The sequence below is a fragment of the Carettochelys insculpta genome, chromosome 27, assembly GCF_033958435.1.
Source record: "Carettochelys insculpta isolate YL-2023 chromosome 27, ASM3395843v1, whole genome shotgun sequence".
Lineage (NCBI taxonomy): Eukaryota > Metazoa > Chordata > Testudines > Carettochelyidae > Carettochelys > Carettochelys insculpta.
The window spans coordinates 16142541-16169164 of NC_134163.1; the positions used below are offsets into that span (position 1 = coordinate 16142541).

The following is a 26624-nucleotide window of genomic DNA, read 5'->3' on the forward strand; positions in this document are numbered from 1 at the left end:
TTAGCATATTTGCTCATGTAATTGCAATGGAAATGGTATGACCAGAAGTGGATATAGTGCTCACCTAGGAAGACACAATGCAGCCTACTCTATCAAACAAAGCAAATTTAAAATTTCCCAGTGAACAGCAAATCTGACATATTCTTAGATGTACACGGAGACACACCATTTGTGGACATGCACATGCACAAAGTTCTAATGAATCACTACTATTTCACATAAAGGTTGAATCAAACTAAGACCACCTTTGACAATGTAGTAGGTTTTGAGTCAAATATATCAGATAGCTCTTGGATCTGTTTTTCTGACCCAGAAGCAATTGTCATACAAGAGAGAAGACAGTCAGCAGAAGAACTTACATCACCTCTGTGGCAAAGATCCAGCTGTGGCCCATGGGTCTGGCACTTCCAGGAGATTATTGTGAGCCTCAGAGACTCTCCATGACCCTCCACTCTCGCCTCTTCCTAGAGGTCATGGTCACAGCTTCCTGAGCCAGTCCCATCACTAGCATAGTCAAATAATCCGGGTAAACCTCTCCATAACCCTGCCCACTTTTTCCAGGAGCAGACTTTTGTGGTGAGGGGGAGACAGGGTTGGGAGGAAACACAGCCCCACCCACTACTCTGGCTTTCTGGCTCACAGAGCCTAAACAGGAGCAACTGGTGGGGTTTTTCTCCTCATCCCAATACAGCAGCCTTTTCCCTAGGTCACTTCCCCAAACACCTTCCCCCTGGTACCTGAGTGAGTGTTCTTTAACGCAGGCACTCCTCATTCAGCTCTCCAGCAATGCACTTTCTCCTCTTAGTCCCTCACTTTTCGTCTTCCCCTTGCCTTACATGAGGGGAAACCTTTTCAAATAGCCTAGCAGGCCTTAATTGGCTGCAGGTGCCTTATGAGCCTGCTGCTTCAGGAAAACTCTTAATTAGCCTAGGTGCCTTCCTGCCTAGATTACGTAGCAGAAATCACCAGCAGTTTATTCAGAAAACCGTTCACCCAGCTCCTAGTATGTCTGCCCTCCACCAAACTATTGTAGCCAGCTGCTCTGGGCCTATCACACTGCTCTTTCATGCTGCTAATAGGCAACTTCAGTTCACTCAGACTAAAGGCCTGCAAACTCCTTGCTAGGTTCTACTGAGATCCAGAAATTGGGTAACTGTGCCCTGCAATGCTGCTTCCAGGTATACAGGGACCTTATAAAAAACAAAACAAGTAGAAGGGCTCTGGCTGGACTCCGATGAGCGCGGCTGCGTACCTTTAAGTGCATGTGTCCCACCAGTTGCACATTGGACTCGTGAGCCTCAAACATCCTGACCCAAGGACAGGATATTGTGCTCCCTAGAGCATCTACTGTGGCAGGTCCTGGTCTGGCTTGTTGAAGGAAATGAGGGTTCTTGCCACACCCTCTGCATTACAACAGGTACTGGAGGGAAAGGCTTACAGGGCCCAAGGAGGAAGCAGTGGGGCCAGGTGTCCCTCCTGCTGGCTGGAAGGAGGCTAGTGTTTATACCCTGTGCCCTATAATTCAGCCTGAAAAATAGTGCCAGTAGATGGCTCAGGAATTCCTAACCAGACTGGATTGTCATAGAACTATCCCAAATGAAGCTCCCAGGACTTGATGACGCAGGGGTCTGTTGAAGAACGAGAAACAATGCACAGGTCAGTGCAAGGGCAAGTCCCCCCCTGCCCTCACTTCGGCTGGACTGTCCACTGTGTCTGTGTGAGAGAATGCACTGAAATGGCTCCTTCTGCTTCCAACTTATATATATTTGGCAAGGTAACGGTGAGCAGTGTTTGGTTGCAGATGAAAAGACTTACAAATCCTATTGCAAGACAAAAACATTCATTCCTTGACCTGCCTGCTGACAGGCCAAACACAAAATGGAACACAGAACAAGGAGCAAACAAAGGCTATTGTGCAGCTATTTTGGCTATAAGCCATTGACACGAGCCTGCATGTTTCCCTGAGTCAGGAGCAACCCTGTGTGAATCTCAGTGCGTTGCTCTGAAAAATTCACCTGAGCCATCGCAAGAGCAGCAGAGAGCAGGGGGAGCTCAGTTGACACCATCAGGAGGAACGTATTCATTGTGTGTCTGCCATAGACTGACACGTCAGAGCAAATGACATCACAACATCCCAGGCAAACCATTGTCTATGCAACCAACAATAGCTCTGATAAGTGCACCTGAAATACTGTCAAAACAAAAAGCAGTCAAGTAGCACTTTAAAGACTGGCAAAATAGTTTATTAGGTGAGCTTTCGTGGCACAGACCCCCTTCTTCAGACCATAGCCAGACCAGAACAGACTCAATATTTAAGACACAGAGAACCAAAAACAGTAAGCAAGGAGGACAAATCAGAAAAAGATAATCAAGGTGAGCAAATCAGAGAGTGGAGGGGTCGGGGGGGAAGGTCAAGAATTAGATTGAGCCAAGTATGCAGACGAGCCCCTATAGTGACTCAGAAAGTTCCCATCACGATTTAAACCATGCGTTAATGTGCCGAATTTGAACATAAAAGCCAGCTCGGCTGTTTCCCTTTCCAGAAAGGGCCTGTGATTGTGAGAGTAACCTGGTTAGGTCCAGTGATGGTATTTCCAGAGAAGATATGTGGACAAAGCTGGCAGCGGGCTTTGTTGCAAGGAAAGGTTCCGGACTGGTATTTTGACAGCGTATAGACTAGCACGGCTTCCTCTCTGTTACTGAAATACTGTGTTCAGCTTTCAGAATATCATTATGGAAAAAGGCTTCACGACTCTGACTTAAGGCCCACATAGTCGATTAGAACAATTAGGGAGCTAGAGAGATGTATTATCTAGCAGTAAAGATGAAGTATAAATTGGCTTTGCAACAGCTGAGCAGAAGGACCTTGCTCAGTATGCAAATAAGCGAAGAGGCTAATCTCCAAGGAAGGAGACAAATGCGGTTAGGTTCTACCAAAGGCAATGAGAACAGAGTGAGATTAAGAACAGGGGAGTCAGGTAAACAACTCTTCACCAGTGCTGGGCTCTGGAAGACTCTCCCAAGGGAAGACAAAGAATCCTGTTCAGCAGATACCTATAAAGCAAGATTAGTCAACATGCTAGAATGGCACTGAAATGCTGACATTTCACCCAACAGCCGACTTGCCAGATGACTTAGTTTGCGTTTCCCCTCTGCTCTGACGGGTTCGCTTCACCCACCACCACGCATACATGTTCCAGATTAATCTCCAGGAATCGAACCTTCTGTTAACTGGAATGGATACTGAACTGTTAGAAACTGTTCCCTAACTAATTAGAAAGAGGTTAAATCAATTTAAAACACACTACCTAACCACACCCGCATTACAGAAAACCTGAGACACAAGCAGAGTCAGAGGGGGACCTGGTGGGGAAGGACAGACAGACATTACTACTGCCAACACTGATCTTTCTCACTGAGAAGCAATTAAATTCCATTCCCTTTGGGAAAGATTGTGTTATTGCCCAACAGGAAGATTCATCGTATGGACCTCATTGGGCTGCCCACACCAAGAACATTTGGAAGAAACACATCCCCTGGTAGGCATTTTCTTTCTTAACATCAGGATTTCCAGGATCTGTTGTGAGAAGTCCCCCATCCATGGTGGTCAGCCACCCAAAAGCCATGCACTCAGGTGCAGTGGGTCTGGATGGGTGTCTGGCTATGGTGCTGCGAGATCAGATCCATGTGGTCCAGGAGCTGGACTGGAGGCTGAACAGCCGTTTGGGGTCAATCCATCAGCCAGAACTTCCTCAGCCAGCATGAAGATACCAGAATGATTAAGGTCCTGTCCTTTTAGATCTTAGCAGTCACCCTTGTAATCCAGAAAAGAGGTGGGAATGCTTGCAGTGAACCTCTGCTCTACTGCATCCAGGCCTCTTCCGATGCAAAAGTTCTGGCATTTAGTATTGTCCTTGGTGGCGAATAACTTTATCCTGGCAGCAAACCCCCAGAAAGAACATCACTTCTGGGATGATCCATCCAAGGGACAATTCAGGGCTGCTCATCAGCCCAGAAATTCTGCTTAGCTGCCGACTCCTCCAAATCTGGGCTTTGTTAGCGGCATCCAGGGCTACGTACAATGCAGCTCTAGCACGTGTCTGGCCTTCTCCGATGAAGATTGAGGGCCAGCCTTTCCCACGCTACAAAGCTATACATGGCAACCAGCGCCTGGCCATCTGCTGCTCAGAACAAGCGTGAAGCAGATGCGGAAGGTGAAAGCCTGGCCGTGAGCACACCTTCTGGGGTCCCTAGAATTGCAGGCACTATTCAACAATTCTAAATTTTCTTGCACAAAAGAGGTGCAGGTCCATTTGCCACGCAGGTAGGTCTGCTGCAGACTGGGGCAACATTTAAAGCCACAGGATTTTGAGTCTGCTGGAGCAACATGTGGCAGACACCTGCCCTCGCTGGCCAGGAGAGTGCTTTTCACCAGTTGGATTCACCCCACTCCAAAACAAGAGATGAAAGGGTAGGGGTGAAAGAAGGGTGAAAGAGACTTCTTCACGCATTGCGTAGAGGCAGCTCACTTGGGGCTGGGCACATGCAGGGTTCTATTGTTGGAACTGAGCCAGGGTCACAGCCACGCCACCCTCTAGCCCGTCACATGGGTGCACCGAGCAGCCACAGGGTCCTGAATGCTCACTGCTATTCACAAAAATCCACATTCATGTGCATGAAGCACCTGCACTTCTACAACTGATCCCAAACAGGGCTCAGGGGTCACCAACTTTTGCTGCTTTCAGATACCTAAAACCCGGGAGCCTGAGAGTTACTGAAAGCCCTGGTGACAAGCCAAACACTCTCAGTTCCTGTTCTTCAGCCAGTGGAGGGAGAACGTGCTGATTCTGGGCTGCCCCGCATGCAGGCCGATAACAACATTGCAGTGTGACTAAACACAGGACGTGCACAGCCAAAGGGTTCCAGTTACAAATTTCTCAGTAAACAACCCCGTAGGGGCAGATTTGGAGTGAAGAGAAGCTGTTTGCGAGCTCTGAATTGTTCTGTGCTACTCCGGGAAATTGCTCTGTGTATCTGGCATCTCTGAGCCTGTCCCCGCCAGCACAAACTGGTTCTAGCTTCCTCACATAACACACAGAGCCTGACTTCAAACCAGGCTTCCTTACATGCTGCAAGAGAGAGAGAGACTGGTTCTGCTGTATCACTGCCATCTCTACGCCCACCAGGCCAGGAGAGGCAGGCTAATGCGTCCTTCTCCTATCAACTTAGAAATAAGACTAAGCACTGGGTGGAGGTGCTGCAGTTTCCTCAGTTGTTTGTGTGTGTCTCTAGCCGTGTCTACACGTGCCCCAAACTTCGAAATGGCCACGCAAATGGCCATTTCGAAGTTTACTAATGAAGCGCAGAAATGCATATTCAGCACTTCATTAGCATGCGGGCGGCAGCGGCACTTCGAAATTCCCATGAGCTGATGGGAATAAGGGGACTTTGAAGTAGGTGGGGTCCTTTCGAAAAGGAGCCCTGTCTGGATGCGCCGCGCGGCGGCAAGGAGCATCAATTTCGAAGCGCCGCTGCCGCCCTCATGCTAATGAAGTGCTGAATATGCATTTCCGCGCTTCATTAGTAAACTTCAAAATGGCCATTTACGTGGCCATTTCGAAGTTTGGGGCACGTGTAGACGTAGCCTCTGTGTTTAGTAGGTGGGAGTTTAAAATCCCTTCCCTAGTGTTTGGGGGTGAAATTAGACGTGGAACAAAACCAAACACTGGGTCCATTGCCCAGGGACGATATCGACTAATGATTTCCATCCATTCTGCAACCTCCAGCCACTCTTGGAGGAACTCAAACAGCAGGAACAAGTTGCACAAGCTCTGTGGAACAAGTTCCGGAGGGGGTCTCTTGGGGGTGCAGCACTTTCCCAGAAGGAAAAGACTGTCTCCGTCGCCAGGGCCCCGTTGCCCACTCAGGACTCACACTGTACATTGCACAGACCTAAAAACCTATTTCTAGAGCCCCAGCCCCAAAGAGCCCCGGGAACGGCACAAACAATAATTAGGCATCAGCTGTGCTGGTGTTATTTCTGAAATTTTGTAAGGGGAGGGGCGCAGTGCAATCAGCTGCTGGGTCTCAGGCTCATCCATCTCATTAATTAACAATAACGTATTTCAACATTGTATGTCTGCACATTCACATTTATATACCGATTAATAAAGTTTTTACAGACTTATTTTCTCACGCACACCAGAAAGGTTTATTCTGGTTTTGTTTTGTATATGAACATACTTGAAATTTCCATCAGTTTGGATGACATGAGGAAGGGGGGGGGCCCCTGTTAATTGCCAGGACAAAAGGGGGGCCGATGTAACAGTTTGTTCACCCCTGCTCTGTACTATGCACAAGATTGACCCAGTTCAACTGCACATGGTAGAGACACGTGAAGTTGAACTATCTGGGTTTGGCAGACAACCGCCGTACTCCTCAATCTCATGAGGAGTAAGGGAGGGCGACATGAGAGTTTCTCCCGTCGACTTCCCTCTGTGTGGACCGCCAGGCAAGTCAGTTGCAGATAAGTCAATTCTGCCTATGCAATTTCCATAGCTAAACCTGTGTATCTGTAATCCACTTTAAAGCCTAGTGTGGACCTGGTGTAGTTCACTGAGGACTTGTCTACACTCAGCAGGAGATCCAGGAGCCAGGGATGGATCTCTCAGGGACTGATGTAGCAGGTCTAGAAGGGATGTGCTAGATGGACTGCGCGTTGCTCTCCCGCCGACCCCACGTCTCCACAGGGTCACGAGGAGTAAGGGAAGTCAATGGGATCCCAACCTCCATCCACTTCCTGCTGTGGGGAATCCAGAGAAATTTGGCTTAAGGGACACTGACCCCATCGATGCTATTCACATAGCTGGAGTTGCATATCTCAAGTTGACTTTCTCCCTAACTGCAGGCCTGCCCTTACGCAACCAAGTAGGCAGTGCTAGCCTTGCCCAATGCATCCCTGAGATAACCGCTCCTCCTGGAGACGGAGGGCCAGGCTGCCTAGCCCACAGGACCAAAGCAAGGGTCTCATCTGCCAGAGCAGGGCCCTGGCTTTAATACAGCTGCAAATGGATGCAAAGGACGAGCCTGTGGGACAGTGTGTTGAAGGCAGTGAAAGGGCTTCTGGTCTCTAGACAATGTGAGCAGCTGGCCAGTTCTGCTGGCGGCTGTGTGTCACCGCAGCCTCCTGAACCCACACGACCATATGATAAAGTTTGTTTTTGCAGGCTGAGTTGTGATGAGGACACCTGGCAGAAGCAAAGAAACACAGGCTGGCACTAAGGAGCCTGTTGCAAGGCAGATAGCCACAGCCAACCCTGCCTCAGCTCAGCCACCCTCCTAGCAACAGCCCTTATTTAGCAAGGCCAATGAGCGCTGGCTCGAAGCAGATGCCTCCTGTCAGAGCGCAGAGAGTCTCAGAGCTGGAGACTTCTCTGTTCTGAGACGGCAGCCTGGCCTTGGTGAGTCACTTCCCACATGAATGGCCTTTAAGAAGGTAGAAGCCAAACTGAATAGCTGAACTCCCTTCGGCACGGATGGCTTTCCCACTGCAGTCTGGACTCACAGGAGGAAAGGAAAGCTTAGCACAGATTGAACACAGAGCAGGGAAATAGGAAAGAGCTGCTCAGTGTAACGCCTGCTTACGGCCCTGTTGCTGGAGACAGCAGTCCTGTACAGCAGGAAGTCAGTGAAATGTATTGCAAGACAGACAGTCCAATGGCCTGATCACAGACCAGGATCCAGAACCCCACAGTTCAAAGGCCAGTTTGGACCCTGGGCAAGCCAAGGGGACAGTGATCCTGTAAAACACCCAGGCCTGGGCACAGCTTAAATAACGTGACTGAGGCTCACACACACAATGAGGCTCGAACAAGCAGGGCTGACATTCCTACTCCAGCTGGAGCATGGGCAGAGATCCACCCCCCTTATCCCATTTCGGAGCCTGGCTCTGGCCAGGTGGACACATCTGCACAAGCACTCTTCACTCTATAGTGTAGGCCCTATGAGCCTCCACGGGTTGAGTCAGGCTTGGAGCCTGGCTGCCGTGGGCACTGTAATATGTCAGCAACTCCCTGAGGGATGATAGCAAGGAGTCATGGTTTTAATTACAATATTCCTCTCGACTGTAAAAATTAAACCAACCTTCCAGCTGCAAGTAACCTGTTCCTGAGCAAACTCCCTCTCCTCGCAGCAGACACCAGAGGCAGGTGCCAGGCAGCGTCCCCCGGGAACCACATGGATGCTCTGCTAATCAGTTGGCCACTCAGGACAGATGCAAAGGCAGCCCTGCTGACTCACAGTGTGCTCACAGCGAGGTGTTTTGTTTCTACTGGCGGTGCACATTCACACATGCCTTGGTGCACATGAAATTTATTCCACACGAGTGGAGAACCTTGGAGAGAACATTGGTGCCTGTCTGCATGCAAAGAGGAGGATTCTTGAGTGAGTAGGTAGGTAGCATTCTTATAATCATCGAACATACACAGTGAAATCTCATGTCAAATGGGCGACAGCTGCTCAGGTACAAAGGAAATGCTATCAAATCCCACTAGGCCTTCTACCCATCTCGGCCCCTCAACAGTCCTGTTGTGCCATAAGGAGTTTTGAAGTTTGCTTGCAACACACACATCCTTTGCTCTTGTGTCTGCAAAACCGGCTGAGCCCTCCCCTGGGACATGGCCCTCTCACCTGCAGGAGAAGAATCTGCCCTGCAGGGGAAACCGCTCTCTCCTCTCTGCAGAGCCCTTCACAAGAAGAGACTCCAGTTTGGGGAAGTGAGTTCACCCGAAAGGTCAAGCACCTCTTCGCTCCAAGATTTAGAACAACACTGAGAGATAGGAGGGCCAGAAAATACTAGACTGGATGATCTCCTGGTACAGTGCAGGGTTTCTCCCTACCTCCTCCCCACCAGTACCTGATCTAGCCTCTTGTATTTTTGCAGAGATAGGACAGTTTCTGCTTCCCTCCACTCCATTGCCTAACTACTTTTGCCATTAAGGACTTTTTCCTCCTATGTAACATGTTTTTCCTTCCTTAGCTCCAAGCCATAGGAAGGCAGATGTGACCATTATGATATTGAGGTCCACTGGATGATGGAGGGAAAACACAGATGGATGCCAGATAGTTATTGGAAAGACCTGCTAACTTGAAAACAAACTGCAGTGCTGAAAGGGATTATCTTCTACTGGGCAAAGGGCCACAAGTCTAGTGAAGTAAGTGGTGTGACCCACCCAGGAGAGAATTAGAGGTGGACACAGGAATTGATTTGGTTTGATCTTTGGAAAAACAAATCACGCTCTAGGATTTTTTGAAGCTGCCTTGAAGGACTGCTCCTTTGGCAGGGAAATGGCCTAGTAAAATATTCTGCACATGCAAAGCGAGATGCCACACCAGCTTCCCTAAAAGCCATAATAACCCTTTGTCAGCCCAACCTACTTTAGCTGCATTCTCATCACTGTGTTCCAAGGCTCAGAAGAGCTAGAAGGAAAGAGAGGAAAGTTATTCATTTAGCGCCTAGAGTGCTGGCCCTCTATGACCCACAAAGGCATCATAAGCACAGCTCCCAGAGATTTACCATCTCGAGAGACAATGCAGCTCAGACACATCCTGCTCCGGGTTTCACATGACGTCTAATCTGAAGATAAATTGGCCACTGGAGCCGGTTTTTTTACAAGCTCTCTCAGTGTCCTGGGACACCCACAGGATTCTGCTTTTCTGCTTCAGGAGTCAAAATTTGTTTTAAATCAATTACACAATATTTATTCAAGACCCCTGGCTACCGTGAATGGATTTGTTCTGTGGCTACTAGGAACAGTCCAGCAACTTGATTGTTTAGGGTGATGAATGGTGCTGGGAGTGAAAAGTCAGAGGAGCACAGACACCACTGAAAGCTGGTCTCTTGCTGGATGTGAATGTAATATCACGTATTCAGTTCAGAAAGTTATCAGAAAAAATTCTCCACTGAGAAATACACCTGTCTCTGTTGATTCAGATCATCTCCCAGTTACATAAGAAATACACTATTTCGCAGCCCTAAAAAAGGCATCAGAACAACATCTTGGATTCTTATTTTGAAAATACAGCCACCTAATCTCAAGCAATAGTTGGGCTAAAAAACAAGTCAGAGCCAACTGATTTTTTTTCCAACTAACCACTGACTAGTCTATATCTTTTACTGGGAACTTACAGACATATGTACATATTTATTTCCTCTAAGAACATTTTATAATTGCAACAAGGCCCTGCAGTGCAGTCATTCATACCTCGCTGCTTTGATAACGTGCCAACAAAGGGATTCTGTTATAAGCAGACCCCGCCAAATCTTACTGCTAAATGAAGCAGGCATTCTGCATCTCAGGGCTGGACACACAATAAGGCTGGGAAAGCTTTTTCCTTAATGTAGTGACACAGTGAATTTTCAGGCCCTGGTGGGCTGCTGATGAGTACTAGACGAAGAGCTCTGTGTACTCCAAAGCGTGTCCCTTTCAATAGCAGGTGGCCCAATGAGAGAGGTTACCTCACCCCCTTCTCTTTCTAGCAGTGATGGCAGCTGTGAGAATGTTAGGGTGTAGTGGAAACTGGTGTTTTTAGCTAATTGTGCGCCTTGAAGAAGCCTCTCCATAGCCTAGGGCAGTCAGGGATGGCTTTATACCCTGAAGCATGACAGCTTATACCTCCTAAAAGTAGATTTTGTTCTCCCTGGGGATGTTCTTATTACCTATGTAAACATTTAATGTATCTTGAATGCCTGTAAGCTTCAGGTGTCAGAAATATTCTGTGGCAGCAAAATCCAAAGGATGATTAATCCACGGTGATAGGAACTCTGCTTTTTTTTTTTTTTTTTTTTTTTTTTTTTAAAATCAGCCTTGAGTTTGCTGCCCTCAATTTTCATAGCTTTCTGGATAGAGGGGCACATCTGGGGGCGGGGGCAGGTTGCCAGACCTACCTTCTCTGCAGCATAACTCATCATCCGCACACCTTGAAAACTCCCTGTTTTATTCTTTTCCTTGTCTTGGGCCCACCCCTCTCAGCTCCCATCCTCACCAGTTCTGGCTCCCCTCTCCCTGCCTCACTGGACCCCCCGCTTTGAATGTGCTCCTCAGCTCTCCTCTCACCCCTGCCTGGTACCCCTTCATCCATCACCCTGCTATATGCCTCAGCCACAGCAGGACCACAGGGAAGGGGTGGTGCTGGGCATGGAGGACTCCAGGCCACGTTTCGCATTCGCAGTCACTCTTTTTTCTCCACAGAAGGGTGGGATAGAGATGCAGGCGCTCGGGAGCCTGGGAACCAGGGGTCATCCTGGACAGGGGAAGCTGAACAGCTCAGAAAACCTTGCATCTTGCTACCCTTTCAGGCCCTCCCTACTCCCCACAGCTCCAGATCACTGACAAAATAACCACTGGCCTGCTCCCTAAACCTCGCCAGTGGCCCTTCACCAGCTTTGGGATGAAACACACATGCCCCAGGGTGAGGCACCAGCTAAGTATTCACATGGGGAAGTCAGGCAGCCCTGGGACTCCTTCTCTGGAGGCAGAAAATCTCTGCCCTTTACAAGGGCCGCTTCAGGAGTCTCACTTGGGATTGGAACCTGCAATATCAGGGCTGCACTGCAGTTCCATTTCTTCCATCAGCCACATCCTCTGCTGCAGCAAGCAAGATCCAGCAGCCAGGGCTCTGGCAGGCAGCTTCTCACAGCATGGAGAGCAGGGGATATTCCCTGGTCTGAGTTCTTGCCTTCTAACGGGGGTGGGAGTGGAGTTTGAGCCAGGTGGCCACCTCCACACAGGGAGAACGAGAGGGCCAAACTTGCCTTAATGTTTATTCCTAGCACCGTCAGTGTCAGTGGCTATTTATTGAAAGAACTGTGACTGAAACAGCTGCCACCCTGTTCCCACTCCTCATCTCGGGGGCACACACAGCCCAGGGGAGATTCAGAATGTGGCTTAGGAGCTCCTGCTATCAGATTCCCTCCCGGGAAGGGACATGCTGCCTTATCAGCCCACACATGCCTGTGGATTCAGCTCTGGCCCTTTCCAGAGGCTTGTACCATAAACATGTTTTGCTCACTCTGCTGAACAGGGATGAATTAAGGCTAAAGAAGGCCCAAGAGAAACTTTGAGCTCCCCTGTAATATTCCCTCTAATCTTTTCCACCTATGTATGTATTTCTTCCGTCCATGCATGGGAGATTTTCTACGTGCACCAAGGCATGCATGAACGTGCCCTGCCAGTAGAAACAAAACCTGGCCATAGGTGATCCACTAATCAGCTGGGTGGCATTGGAATCTCTCCCAAGCAGCCGCCTAAGAGCTCAGCTTATAGGGAACACTGCTCCAGCATGCCCCAAGATGGTCTTCTGCTCTGCTCTCCCCTCCCCTGACCTGATGGAGACTGTCTCTCTCCCACCCCCGGTTCCTCGATATTGCTGTAGGAGAATTAACCCAGGCCCATCCCTGCAGAGCCAGTCCCAGCAGGTAGCTTCATCTCTGTCCCATGCCATAGGGTATCCACCTGCCCCAGCACCAGAGAATCCTGCCATAATTCTCCCCTGTTCTAGCATGCTCTCTCCCTGAATTTCTTTTCCCTATAGCTGTGGTTTGAGACTTTAGCAAGGAGCAGCATCGAAGGGAGACAACCAGGGTAATGAACCACGCTGAGATCAGACTCGTGTTGGGGGAGAAGGGGGCATATGTCCCAGGCAGACAGACAGACAGCAGCACTCAGCTTTGGAGGGCAACGCTGGGGAAGTACTTTTCCAGATGACAGCAAGAGGCTAGTTTGTTTGTGCATATCACATACGATATGTAATGTCCACAGCAACAGACATTCCTAGATCTCCATAGCCAGACTGCTAGAGGTGCCTCAGCCAAGGGAGGGAAAAAAAAAAAAACCAACAGAAAGACCTGGGCAGTCTGAACCAGCTGGATCAGGAAACTAACATAACAATGGAAAATGTTTCCCCTATAAATATCACCTTAATTGCAATGTAAATGCACCCAGCAGGAGGATTCACATTCCTACTGATTAGGCTAGAGCTTCTGGCTCTCATGTCACTCTTAGCTGACAGCATCATTTACCTAAGATTACATCAGGCTGCTCCTGCCCCAGACAGCTGCCTTGGTTTCAGGAGGAGCAGCAATGAATGTGGGTGGGGAGAAGTAAGAGGACCCTCTGAAGTAGCAGGCTTTAATTTAAGCAGTTGGGAGATGTAAAGGGGGCTCTTAGAAGTGGGATAGCCCGTAAACATAGCAAGAGCCAGCCCCTAGGGAACCCCTCACTCAATTCATGCCCTGAGCAGCAGCCTGTCCTATGGTTGCCTCTAAAAATCTGACTTGGTTAGAAACAGCTTCAATTTCTCAGTGGTGGCCAGGAGTCCTCCGGAACCTGCTTCCCTCTCACTCCAGCAAGACCCAGAGTGTTGTCAGCCCATCCTTCAGGCAGAGCCCCGCAGAGCCACCCTGGAGCATCCCCATTGGCTGAGAGGAGAGGTGTGGGCTATCTTCTCCCACCAAAGGTGTCCAGCCTAATCCTTTATGGGTAGCAAAGGTGTGGCAGACCCTCTGCCCCTTGGCATGGTTAGAATTACTCTGGACACAGCAACAGGCCAGAAGGAGTCCCCAACAGCTGCCCAAAGATGGACGTGCCTGTTCCACAGGTACTGAAGCTCCACCAGGCCTCTAGTCTCTCCCGCTCGTTATGTGAGCTACCCATCACCATCACCACCACAGCTCTCCTAACAGACACTGGAACAAGGGGGCCTGAGGTGAGGATCTCCCCAATGCACAGTCTCTCTGCAAGAAAGGAGCGCAAGCACCTCACAGTTAGCCACACAGAGGGTGAACCCCACACAGCTCTAGCAGCAAGAACCCCTGCTCCATCATTCTCCCCGGGGGGATATTTGTCTGGCCTCACTAGCTCTTTGGTAGCCTAGTCTAGTTTCCCGTGGTTTGCTTATTGAAACCTGCCATGTAGCAGGGAAATTGACCTGGGAGTTGTCGGGGGGGGCGGGGGTGTCCACTCTACCCCCTACCCCCACCAGAGGTAAACAGCTCCGATTTGACATGCAATAAATCCCGTTGATTGCTTGCCTATCCACTCAGCAGCCCCCGCTCTGGTCATTGCTTTCCACTGGGCACTGCCCTGCTGCAACCAGCCCAGTCACTTCCCGTAGCTTTCAGCCAGTTCTCAACACTGATGGGGAGGACTCAGCTGGGGAAATCCCAGCCTCTCCCAGCAGCTCTCAGATTTCTTCATCTCTCTGGCTCAGGAGCAGCTGCACCTACCCAGCTTGTCACAATCTAATTAATTCCACCCCCGCATCTCTCTAAAACCTCTCCACGGCCACCAAGAGCCTGTCAGGCCAGATGTGCACCCTGTGCAGCTTTGGCCCCATGTGGTCAAAGAAGAGGGGATGCAGACCCAGGAACAGCCACACAGAACCTCTGTGCCCTGCAGCAGTTCAAGGCTACTGATTACAAACTCCCACCAGGCTGCCAGGGCCCCTGACCTGTGTCAGGTTTCACTACCAGCTCAATGCTCAGTGTAGGATGGAAGAGGTTCCTGCAGCCACCCCTACCGACCCCCTCTTGCTTCCTGCTGAAACCAGCCCAACCTGGTTAGTTAGCTACAGCTTCACAGGTATCCTAAGGCTTTGATTCAGTTTCACTGGAGTATTTGGACTGATCCGAGCCCAGAACTGGGAGCTAGACCCAGGAGCTCCATTGCTAACTATGGCTTCTCAGCAGCACTCTGGGAAGGGGAAAGGCCAATCCCAGCTCAGTGCTGGGTTCAAATTCGCCCCTGCGAAATGGACAGAGAAGGGGGCAAGTTCCCTGAAGTCTCTGGGGTTACTCCCCAGCCTGAGTAACAGCAAAAGCTGCACAAAACACATGCCTGGGGGCAGCCAGAGGGCTTTTTTCAAGGTCTAGGTATGGAGAAAGGGGCCCTCCCATCAGTGATTGCCACCCAGGAGCTGTGCTGGGGAACTTACTGCCTAAGAGTCAAGGCCTCACCGAGAAATGAACTCCCCCAGAGCTGCCTTCGTGGTAGGAATTCAGTGCTGACCTGGCTCCACTCCACACAGCTTGGGCAGAGCCCTGCTCCCTGGATCTTCCAGGGATGGAGCTGTGAAGGCACAGGGCAGCTGCCCTTGGTTTGCAATTAGCAGGTAGCCACTCACCAGTGCCCCTGGCCAAAGCCTGAGTTTGGGTTGTGATAGCCTCTTGGTATTTTCACAGTGCACCAGAGAAGGCTGCAGCATCACCCAAAATGCAGAACACTGCCCTGCCCTTTGCCTGGCAGCTGCTTCCTCTCCTGAAACATCACCTCATATGGGCCCCCAAAGGAGAGGTCATCTGCAAACGGCAGCATGAAGCCAACACCTGCCCGAACTGCAGCATCTTTGCAATGGCAGGAAGCGAGTCTGATCCCCAGGCTAGCACTGGGCCAAGGCTGCTAACCCCACCTATATGGTCCCTGAGTCTCTTCTTCCCAAATAAGGAGAAGCTGCTGTAAGAGGGGGATTTTTGCTGCACCCTGACTGGTCACTGCTCATTGTTACATCAGTGCACAGGTTGTGTAATGAGCCGGACAGCCCTGGCCTGGGACCGCCCAGGGAGCAGGGTTTTCCCACAGTTGTTTGCACTTAGAAACCAAGTTGCAATCAGTCAATAGAGGGGGAAGTCTAGCTGTGCTCAGGCCTGGATGCCAATAAGCACTGAGCTCTGAACCTTGCTCAGATACAAACTTGCTGGGAACAGGCCCTCTCGGGGCCAGAGAGGCATGGGCCACTGCCAGCTTTTTAGGCCCCCAGCCACAATAAACATAAAAGATAATGACGACGACGACACAGGAAAACAAAATAAGGCATTAAAGCAAGCGACATCATTTGAGTAGTTTCTTACTTAACAAATGTTTTTTTCTAGCCTTTTTCTGTGCAAACTCCCTCAGTTATTTAGGGGTGTGCATAAAAATGCCCTCATTAGTTACTGAGGGGTGCACATAAGACACCCTCATTAATTAGTGAGGGGTGCACATAAAAACAAGTTGCAGAACTTATCAAATGTTGAAAAACTAAACATGTCGCTGTTGGAGGCCCCCTTTGAGTTTGACGACAAAGGGGCCTCTTAGTTCTAGCCCTCCCCTCTGATTGGACCTGGCTGGGCATGGCCCCTTGCCTCAGTTTCCCCCTCTGTAAAATGAGGAATAGCAATGACCTTACAGCAATGCAGTTAGTCATTATTTGCACCGTGCTATGAAACAGATGTAAGCAACTCCATGTAAAATGATGGCTGGCCAAAGCACAAGCTGTAACAAAAGTGGCTCCCCTTTATATCACATAGCCAACAGTGGTGTAACATGGTACTTTGTCTGATAGCTAGCTAATCATCCTTTCGACAGAACATTTTCCCATAATACCTGGGCGCTGTATGATGCTTATCAAACAAAAGTGCATATGGCTTATGCCAACAAGGATTTAAGATAACAGAGGGGTAGACAAATTAGTCCGTATCCACAAAAACAATAAGAAGTCCTGTGCATCTGACAAAGCGGGTCTCTGCCCATGGAAGCTTATGCTGCAATAAATCTGTTGGTCTATAAGGTGCCACAGGACTTCTTGTTTTTAAGAATGTCAGAGAGAGACAGCAGTTACTGAGCAGGGAATGATTTTCAACACCAAATGCAGCATTTTAAAAGCCAGCATGGATCTTCAGAACAGACTTTGAATTCCTAGTACTCCGAACATATCCCAGAGGTTGAGAACATCATTTCATGGCTGGCAAAACATATATACACGTTAGCTTCACCTATGCAAAGGGTTGTGTTAAAAGGCAACAACTTTCCAAAATACGGGAGCCCTTATGTGACAAATCATAACACAGACATGGAGTGTGTGAAATACAGAAGTGTTGCAAAGACCAACTCTAGCCTGCTCTGGCCAGACAGCAGTGAGGTCAGAGGCCAAGACAGGTAGTTTCTATTTATTTGGAAAAGCATTCAGCCTTGAGCAGCAAGCCATGCACAGAGATTTGGGTCCCGTCAGTTTGCCTCCCACTCAGCAGTCTCAGAAATAGCAACACTCAGCTCTCTCGCACCTGAAACGGATGGGCAGGGCAGGAGAAAACCGAGCACAATGAAGGCCAAACCAGGCCCTCGTGAGTGCCATTGGTTGGGAGATGCAAAGGTTTAGTTGCTTGACCCCTTCCACCTACATGAGCTATGTACACAGAAACAACACGTCACCCTCCATAGAAAGCACCTGCGGGCAGTGACCGCTGGCCCTTCCCTTCTGCATGGGGATGGGCGTTTGAGGAAAGTGCCCTCACTGGGACCCTGGGGAAGGGTGAATAAAGAGCAGACAGGACAGGAGGCCGCTGTCAGTTTCCTACCAGTCCTGGTCTCAAACCCTTTCCCTCTGCTTTTGTGCAATAAGCCTGTACAAAGTGGGTGTTGTGGTTTGTGGCATTCCTGGACCACTCTCCATTACACCCAGGGTGACATGCTGGGAGTTTGGCTGCTCACTGAGCCCATTGATTCTAGTGGGGCCAGGCCAGCACCTGCAGTTCATTGCAGAGAGGCAGGGAAGACAAGTATCACCTGCTTCAAAGAGGGTGAAAGTCCATTAAACATGGATGCTGCTTTGGGGAGGGGAGCTGGTTGTGTCCTGCATGGGCTGCAGGGTAACCAGCCAGCCCTGGAGGATGGACATCGAAGGGCTCAATAGCCATGTTGTTAGCAGGGTGCAAATGGGCTTGTCGGGGAACTGCTCCTGGGCTTCCTTATGCATGTCACAGAAGTTGGAACGTGGCTTCTCACTAGTGTTCCCTGAGTATGGGTGGCCCTCCAGAAGAGAGTCAGCTGCCACCCAGCTGCTTAGCAGAGTGCCTGCAGCCAGCAGCGTGTTCCTACTTGGGGTGCTCATCCACACTGGCCTTGGTGCACAGAACAAAAGGTGTTCTATCCAGGGGTGCAGACCCTGCTCCACACCTAGGACCTCTAGCTCTTTGAGTGCCAATCTCAGCCTCGGCTCCTCCAAACACCTGGTCCCGCTGAACGCCACACTGAAACTTAGCTACCACATGCTCCCACTTCTCTCCTGTGCCACGGGATTACTGCGAACGCTTGCGCCCTCAGGGCACCTTGCACTGGCCTGGCTCCTGCTCCTTCTGTGCGCAATGCCCCAGTAATCCCCTGGAAACCACACAACTGTTGATCCTGGCCTGCAGCTCTGCCCTGGAGACAGAGCAGCCGCACCTCACACATGCTTGCTGGTGCCTCTATGCCCAGCTGACAGGGCAGAGCTGAGCAGAGCAGTTTCTGCTGGCAAGAAAGTGTCATGACCCAGCTATGAGGGTTTCGCAGCCACTGCTACAAGAGTAGGTGAACATGATGCCCCCAGCCAGAGGAACCACGAAATGGCAAGTGCTTTCAGCTGCAAGCCACAGCCAAGAGCTCATCTGTGCTCAGAAAATACTGCTTGAGACAGGCCGGGCTTGCACAAAATGGCAGCTTGGAGGAGATTTTTTGGCAGTAGGGCCTGATCCCAGAGCTCCCCAGGAAGGTAGCTGCCTAGGTAGCATTTGTGAAGCTGCCTCCATGGCCCACTCACCATTCAGCTGCGAGAAGGCCTCCTTTCTGCTGTGAGAGCTTTGTCACACCGCAAACCTGTCTTTTCAGAAGTACATGTGTGTGTGTAGCCCAGCTCCATGCCAGGAGGGGAGAGTCAGCACCAGTCACGCCGAACAACCATTCTTCCTTCCATCCAGTCAAGGAGAATATCTGTGAGAAAAGTCGTCATTATCTCCAGGTGTAAAACATTATTAATAGCTCCAAAAGCCCATCTACCTTCCCTGCAAGCTGAGCACTGGGGTGGTCGCCCAGAAGAGATTCTGGTGCCACCCATCTGATTAGAAGAGCACCCACAGCCTGCAGCAGTGGTGCACAACCACGTGCCTCAGTGCACAGTACAAAATGTATTCTGCCCATGGATGGAAAACCAGAGGGAACCCTGCACCCTGCTGCCTTTGCCTCCATTCAGGAAAGGGCCCTAGGCACCTCTGCTGAGTAAAGCTCATGCATTGTGATTTACACCAATCAGGAGGAGACCTAATGAAGGGACAGATTAATCCCCATCCGTTTGCTGTTCTGCGGGGGGACTTACACCTTCCTCAGAAACCAGCCTGTGGTGGATGCGGAGGGCTGGAGGTGGCAGATCTCAGAAGCAATCCAGGCTGAAAATTCTGATGGCTCCTGGGAGAAGAGCAGCCCCTCTAGGGACCTTGTGGATGTCTAAGGTCATCTGCCTGTGCTAATACAGGGTGGCCTGGTGCATTCCTGGCCCTGGCCCTCTTTTCTGTTTTTATTGCGCTACCTTCATGCTAAGCAGGTGACACCAGAGCTCTCAGGATGACTGACCACCCAAGTGGCCTCAGCAGAGGGCCCTTCTTTTGTGGCAAGTGGCGTGCAGGAAGAAAAGAATAGTATGGGCATGGGAAGAAGTCAGTTGCAGGTTGGCACAGCCGAAGCTTTCATATCTGCCACATCCCATGTGGGCAGCAGTTCCGGGTGCACAAGCTGGATCCTGCGCATAACATGGCTGTGATGGAGCATTTCTGATGGATATGCAGCTGCAGAAGAAGAAGGACTGTTTAACACACTTCTCTCAAAAACACCATCCCACTTGCCATAGGAGCATGCAACCGGCTGGCAAATGCATTCAAATGTGGTGCAAATCCATCAGGAAGTTCTCAGTGAGAAGGAAAGAAAACACTTAGGTGGCCTGATTTCCTCAATATCTCAGTCCAGGTTCAGTTAATGACTCGGGCGCTTACCCGGGAACTGTAGGAAACTCCAATAACTTACCCTGCTACTGAACTTCAAAACGTAACACTCGGCAGAGGCGCTGCATCCGAGTCCCTTGCATTTCTGCAGGTGGGGGCTCCCGGTACAGGCGTGGCCAGATCAATGCCGTGGCAGAGTTACCACAACTACAGGGGGAGGAGGTGGTGTTTCCAGGCTATTTTGTCACTTACTGATGAATTAACTAATTACTGTCAGAGTTTTGTTTAAAAAACAAAACAAACACCCAAGACTCCACCCTTGCCTGGGTGGGTCCTGCACTTTCAGGCAAATTCGGTTTGCCTTGGGGCAGCATTGCCTGTAAGCCGAGCGCTTGGGCGGGCGGGCGGCCGCCCCAGGGAGAGTCAGGGGCCATCCAGCCAATGAGCAGTGCCCACGGCCGGCAGCGTGTGTTTCTATGGGTGGAGCCCACCCACATGCCTCAGTGTGCAAAGCAACATTGATTCAGCCCATGGATGGAAAGAGTTAGAGGGACCACTGCTGAGGGGCTTGCTAGGACCCTCACCCTCCACAGAGGCAAAGGTCACAGGCTGCTGAGGCCCCCCCCGCTTCACAGGCCAGCCAAGGGGCGGGGGAGAGAATTCCCACAGTCTTTTTCCCGCCTTGTGGTTAGCAGGAGCAGCTCAGTCTCCTTCCCAAGCAGGGACTTGTCTTCCCTCTGGGGGAGCATCTCTGTAGTGAGTCGGGAGCTGGAGGGGGACCCAGGCTACCCTCTGCTCTGGATTGCCACCCAGGGACCCCAGAGGCAATACTGTTGGCAGTGTTTCCCTTCACCACTGCAGCTGGTGCAATTCTGCTGCCCTGTGGTTCCCTCCCCACCACCACCACCACCACCACCTTGGCCCTTGCCCCAGAGCTTTCTGCCCTGGAGCCATTTGGTGTCTCTGCTTCCCCACCCTGCAGGAGCACTTCCTCCCCTCTGGCTCCTCCAGGTCCCTACTCAGGCAGGGGACCTCTTCAAGAGAGCCAGCAGGTCTCTAATTGATTTCCGGTGTCTCAATTATCCCAACAATCTCAACTAACACTTTCCAAACGAATTGGCATCAGGTGCCTAATGGTCTTAACTGACTCTGCGCAGGCTAATTGGCACCAGGGGTCTCAATTAGCCTTACATAGCCATGGTATTGGTTACCCAGGGAACAGGAACTGGCTTATTCTGTGGCCACCCCAGCTGCCTTCCACCTCTCTTCTGGCCCCAACTGGCCTGAGTCTGTCACACCAGTTATTGGTTCCTGTTATGCTGAAATAGGATGGGCAGGGACTGCTGGTCCCTCCGATTTTTTCCATCCATGTGTGGAATAAGTTTGGTTCTGTGCACCAAGGCAAGTGAGGACGTGCACCACAAACAACCACCCTGCTAAGCCGCAAGCACTCTGCTAAGCAAGTGGGCAGCCCCTGAACCTCTCCTGGGCGGCCGCCCCAGCGCTCAGCTCACAGGGAACGCTGTCAGGGAACGCCCTTGCTGCGTGTTTGTGCAGGGGGATGGGACCTTCCAACGTTACCAGAAATATCTACAATATGTGTCACTAACACATCTGAGCAGCACATGCTAAGCTCCTCCTGGAATGGCAGAGTCTGGGCACCTCTTCCACTTACGTCCCCTCCCCTCCTTCCTTTCCAGCACTGGCAGGGAGACCGTGCACAAGATCTCCAGCAAGTGTCCCTGTAGTCTGAGCCAATCCACCACGCTCAGGAAGAAGTTACCACTTGGTACAGCACAGCCTCAAGTCGTGGACTGACACTGCACTTCCAGCCCTCTCTGGGCTCCATGTTGGCAGCAGCTCCTCCCTGTGCGAGAGGCCTGGTGTGACATGAGACCCGAGAGGACAGGATGGCTCAGCAGCACAGAAGTTACAGCTCTGCAGGCCTGATGTCAATGGGAAAGGAAGCGGAGTTACAGTACGTGTGGTTTTCACACCACCCATCACTAGCCTGTCACATGGTGGCACAGCTCAGCACAGACAGCTCTGTTGGCTCAGTAGCAGCTGGGAGGAAAGCAGAGAGCGAGACGACTGGTGGAGAGGGAGAAGCAACTGTGAAAGTTTGCCCAGCAACTGCTGGGGCTGAACACAGCTCTAGTTAGATGGATGAAGGGCTTAGTTCCCCAGCTGGGATTTAAAGCTGTGGTCCCTGAGAGCAGGTAAATACACTGACAGGGATGGGGGAGGGGGTATTTACCATTCACACCTGGTCTTTTGCAAACTAGATGATGGTTGTTGCACCTGGCCTCGAGCAACATTCCCCTACTCTTTCCCATCCAGGTAGGGATTTTTTTCCATCCATGTGCAGAATAATTTTATGTGCACTGAGGCACGTGTGAAAGTGCACCACGACTAGAAGCACACAACACCCCCCCCCCACACACACACTGTGGGCGCCCTGCTAATCAGCTAGGCGGCTGCTGAATCTCTCTGAGCGCACACACAAAGGCACAGCTTGCAGGGACCTCTGGCCTCAGGACATCCCCAACTCTCCCACCTTTGTTCTCACCGGAAGGCCTGTGGACCACATGCTGAACAGGGACTGAGCCTGGCACCCGGGACCAGCTGGCATGGCACAGCACAGTGGAGACTCACCTCTCGTTGCCAGGCAGAGCTACAGAATCAGCCGGGAGGTGCCATGTTGAGCAGAAAGTGTCAGACTGGCAAGAAGGGGACATGTGAACTACGGCCAGAAGTTGAGCCTCGGTCAGTGCCAGAGAAAAGGCAGAGCTCAGGACTGCAGGAAGCTGGCAATGGGAGATGAGGCAGGGGTGGAGATGGTGGCAGATTTCAGCTCCATCCAGCCTCCACCCAGGGGAGAAGCTCAAAAGAAGTCAGCAGCAGCTCCATCCCTGGGGGAGGAGCAGTGCCAGCCACACTGCAGCAGGTGGCGGGAGTGACGGGGAGCTGGCGATATGGCCTGATGCCAGCCCGCGACGCCTCCCTCCAAGTACCAGCCAGATACGGGCAGGGATACCCAGGTGTGCCAGCAGCTTTGCTCTGCCGCAGTGGTTGCCAACCAGTGTGCTGTGGCACTTGTTTGACAAAACATCACAGCACACTTCAGTTTCCCCTCCTCCCAGCCGGGAGAATTTAAGACCCGGCACCTGCTGGGGTTTGAGCACCAAGGCTGTCTGGGCCCCAGGTGGCACAGGTTTTTGTCACCCCACCACCCCCGGCATTGGCTCTTTGCACTGAACTGCTGCTTCCTAGCCCAAATGAGCTGTGGGGAGCCCACCCCCACTCTCTGCCGTGGCAAGGGGGAGGGAAGGTGGAAGCCTGATGGAGCTGGGATGCAATTTAATGCTCCAACAAGCCGGCAGGGAGGGCAGGCTGCTCTCTGGAGCCACCTCCCCCACCCGTGAGTAATCGAATAGCTTCTGAAGTTGTCAGTGGCTACTTGTTTACACAACATGTGACTTTTATGAGCAAAATCAATTCAGCTGAAAGTGGGCGTGCCATGGGATTGTGTGTCTCATTGAAGACTGGAAAGGCTGGGAACAAACCACTGCTCTACCGGAACAATGCAAAGGGGAAGGATCACAGCTAAAAAGCTGACCCTGCACCTCCAACTGGTGAGAATGACGACAGTCTATACTCCAACAAAGCAAAGCAGCAGAAATGTAGCACTTTAAAGACTAACAAAATGATGTATTCAGTGACGAGCTTTCATGGGACAGACCCACTTCATCAGATCAATTTCATTTCCAATACAGACTGACATTTGTAAGTACAGAGGACCAAAAGAAAAAAAAAAAGCAATAAAAACTGACAAATCAAATAGGATTGAAGGTGCAGGGTGAGGGGATGTTAATTGTCCTGTCTGAGATAATTATGAGCATCAAAGGAAGGAAAGCAGTCCTTGTAATGTGTGAGGTAGTTTATCAAAACAAAAAGCAGTCAAGTAGCACTTTAAAGACTAGCAAAATAGTTAGTTTATGTCTCTGTGCATACCACGTGTTAATGTGTCAAATTTGAATATGAACACCAACTCACAACTTTCTCACTCTAATGTGATTTTAAATCCTTATGTTCTAGGACACAGATGCTCAGGTCTTTAACAGAATGGCCCACTCCATTGAAGTGTTCACTGACCTGTTTACATATTGAGTTTCTTGATGTCTGCTCTGCCTCCCTTTATTTTTTGACAAACGTTTTGTCCAGTCTGTCCAATGTAGGTAGTGGCAGGGCATTGTTGACACATAATGGCATATATAATGTTGCTGGAAGTGCAGGAGAATGTGCCTTTGATCTTGTAACTAAACACAGTTAGGTCCAGTGACGGTATCCCCAGAATAAATATGTGGACAAAGTTGGCAACAGGGTTTGTTGCAAGGAAAAGTTCCAGGATTCATACTACTGTGGTGTAGCCTGTGACTGCTGGTAAGAATCTTCCTCAGGTTAGGCGGTTGTCTATAGGAAAGGACAGGCCTGTCACCTAGAGCCTTCTGGCATGTAGCATCCTGATCCACAATAGGTTGTATGTTTTTAATTATGTGTTGCAGGGGTTTGAGTTTGGGGCTGTAGGTGATGACAAGTGGTGTTTGGTTCTTGATCTTCTTGGGCCTATCTTGAAGTAGTTGGTTTCTGAGTATTTGTCTGGCCCTGGTGATTTGTTTTTTGTTTTTTTTTTTTTTTACTTCTCCCGATGGGTAATTCAGTTTTATGAATGTTTGGCAGAGGTCTTGTAGTTTTCGGTCTCTGTCAGTAGAATCAGAGCAGATGTGATTGTATCTAAGGGCTTGATTATAAACAATGGATTGTGTGGTGTGAGCTGGATGGAAGCTGGAGGCATGTAGGTAAGTGTAGCAGTCAATGGGTTTCTGGCAGAGTGCTGTTGATGTGGCCATCAGTGATTTGTACTGTGGTATCCGGGAAATGTATTTCTTGTGGGGAATAGTCAAGGCTGAGATTGATGTTAGGATACAGGTTGTTAAAATCTCTGTGGAATTCTTCCAGAGTCCCTTTACCGTGGGTCCAAATGACAAAGATGTCATTAATGTAGCATGAGTAAAGGAGGCATAACGGGATGAGAGCTAAGGAATCGTTCTTCTAAGCCATCAAAATGTTAGCTTACTGTGGGGCCATGCAGGTGCCCATAGCAGTGCCACTAATCTGGAGGTATAAATTGTCCCTAAATTGGAAATAATTTTGGGTGAGAACAAAGTTACATAGGTCATCCATCAGATTTGCTGTGGTAACATGAGGGATGGTGTTCCCGGTAGCTCGTAGTCCATCTTCATGTGGAATATTGGTGTAGAGAGCCTCTACATGCATGGTGTCAAGGATGGAATTGTCAGGAAGGTTTCCAATGTTTTGTAACTTCCTTGGGAAGTCAGTGGTATCTTGGAGACAGCTAGGAATGCTGGTGGTGTAGGGCTTGAGGAGGGAGTCTACATAGCTGGACAGTCTGGTCGTAAGGGTAAGGGTAGTAAGCCAATACCTGAAAGGATAGGGCATCCTGGGTTTCCAGGCTTGTGGATTTTAGGCAGTACATAGAATAATCCAGGTCAGGCTCAGATGGTGAGTGAGTGCATTTGGTCTTGAGTAGAGGCGGGGAGTTATTTAAGTGAGAGTGAATAGTCCTGCCAATATACAGCTGCTTCTAAACACATCTTAGCAAAGAGCAATTTAGACAGTCCTCAGTTTGTTTAAGATGGGACACAACCCATCCTATTAATTCAGGGGTGGACAATAAGTGGCCTGAAAGCTGGATGTAGTTCACCAGGGTGAGTCCCTGGCACCATGGGATGCTTTATTTACCTGTGCCTCTACAGGTGTGGCCGCTTGCAGCTCCCGTTGGTGGCCCTTTGCAGTTCCCAGCCAATGGAAGCTGTGGCAAGCGATACAGACCAGGCCACTACGTCCTGCAGCTCCCATTGGCTGGGAACGGTGATCTGCAGCCAACAAGAGCTGCAAGTGGCTGTACCTGCAGCCATGCAGGTAAATCGAGCGCCCCAGCAGGCCTCCAGGGACTCACTCTGGAGAACTATATCCAGCCCATGGGCTGCTTGTTGCTCACCCCTGTCTTAGATACAGGACGTCCCCTTGCCTCTCCCTCCTTTCACTCCTTTGCTTTCCATCTCTGTTCCCTCTTCAGAGTATTGCCCCAGGCTCACATTATCTTGTATTTTTCTTTAGGTAGCTGGACTTTTACAAATAAATGTGGTTTGTTAGAATTGTGTAACACAAAAGATTTGTATTTTAACCATGCACAGTTTATATATCTCACTGCATAACATTAAATGTTTCACTTATAGCTACAATTAGATGGCAAATACTTACTGTAGAACCACGGAACATTAGAACTGGAAGTGATCTGGGAAGGTCACTGAGTCCAGTCCCCTGCACTCACAGCAGCACCAGGCACCATGTAGGTCATTGCTGATAGACATTTGCTAAGCTGCTTTTAAATATATGGGGTTCTGTATCTGTTTGTACCAGGACTAAGTCTTGCCGTTTGAGTGTATTGGTCAGTAATAAAACCAGACACAGAATTACAAGGAAAAGAAGTTAGGAGCCAACAAAGCAGACCATAAAATCTAGGAAATTGGGAAAAACCAAAACTTAATGAGGAAAAATAGCCCAATTCCATCTAACATTCCTTCAGTGGACGAGATACGGCTTTTCCTGCAGCCATGCCCGGAAATGTTTTTCAGACTTTAACCAGCAGTTCTATCTGGGGGGGACCTCTCAATGGTCTCTTGTGAAGCTCTGCATTCCAGTTCCCCAGGCTGAAAACATTGTGTGACTCCTAAACAGCTCTGGAAGGCCAGCCCTTCCC

General features: G+C 50.1%; 1 protein-coding gene across 1 annotated transcript in view; it reads right to left on the bottom strand.

Annotated features, from left to right (window-relative positions):
* MAST3 (microtubule associated serine/threonine kinase 3) overlaps nt 1-18718 on the bottom strand; it is a 117528-nt gene extending 98810 nt beyond the window's left edge. Inside the window, exon 1 of the mRNA XM_074978171.1 lies at nt 18610-18718. Coding sequence (XP_074834272.1) covers nt 18610-18612 — 3 coding nt within the window. The 5' untranslated portion in view covers nt 18613-18718. The remainder of the gene's footprint in view (nt 1-18609) is intronic.
* Between the last annotated feature and the right edge of the window lie 7906 nt (nt 18719-26624).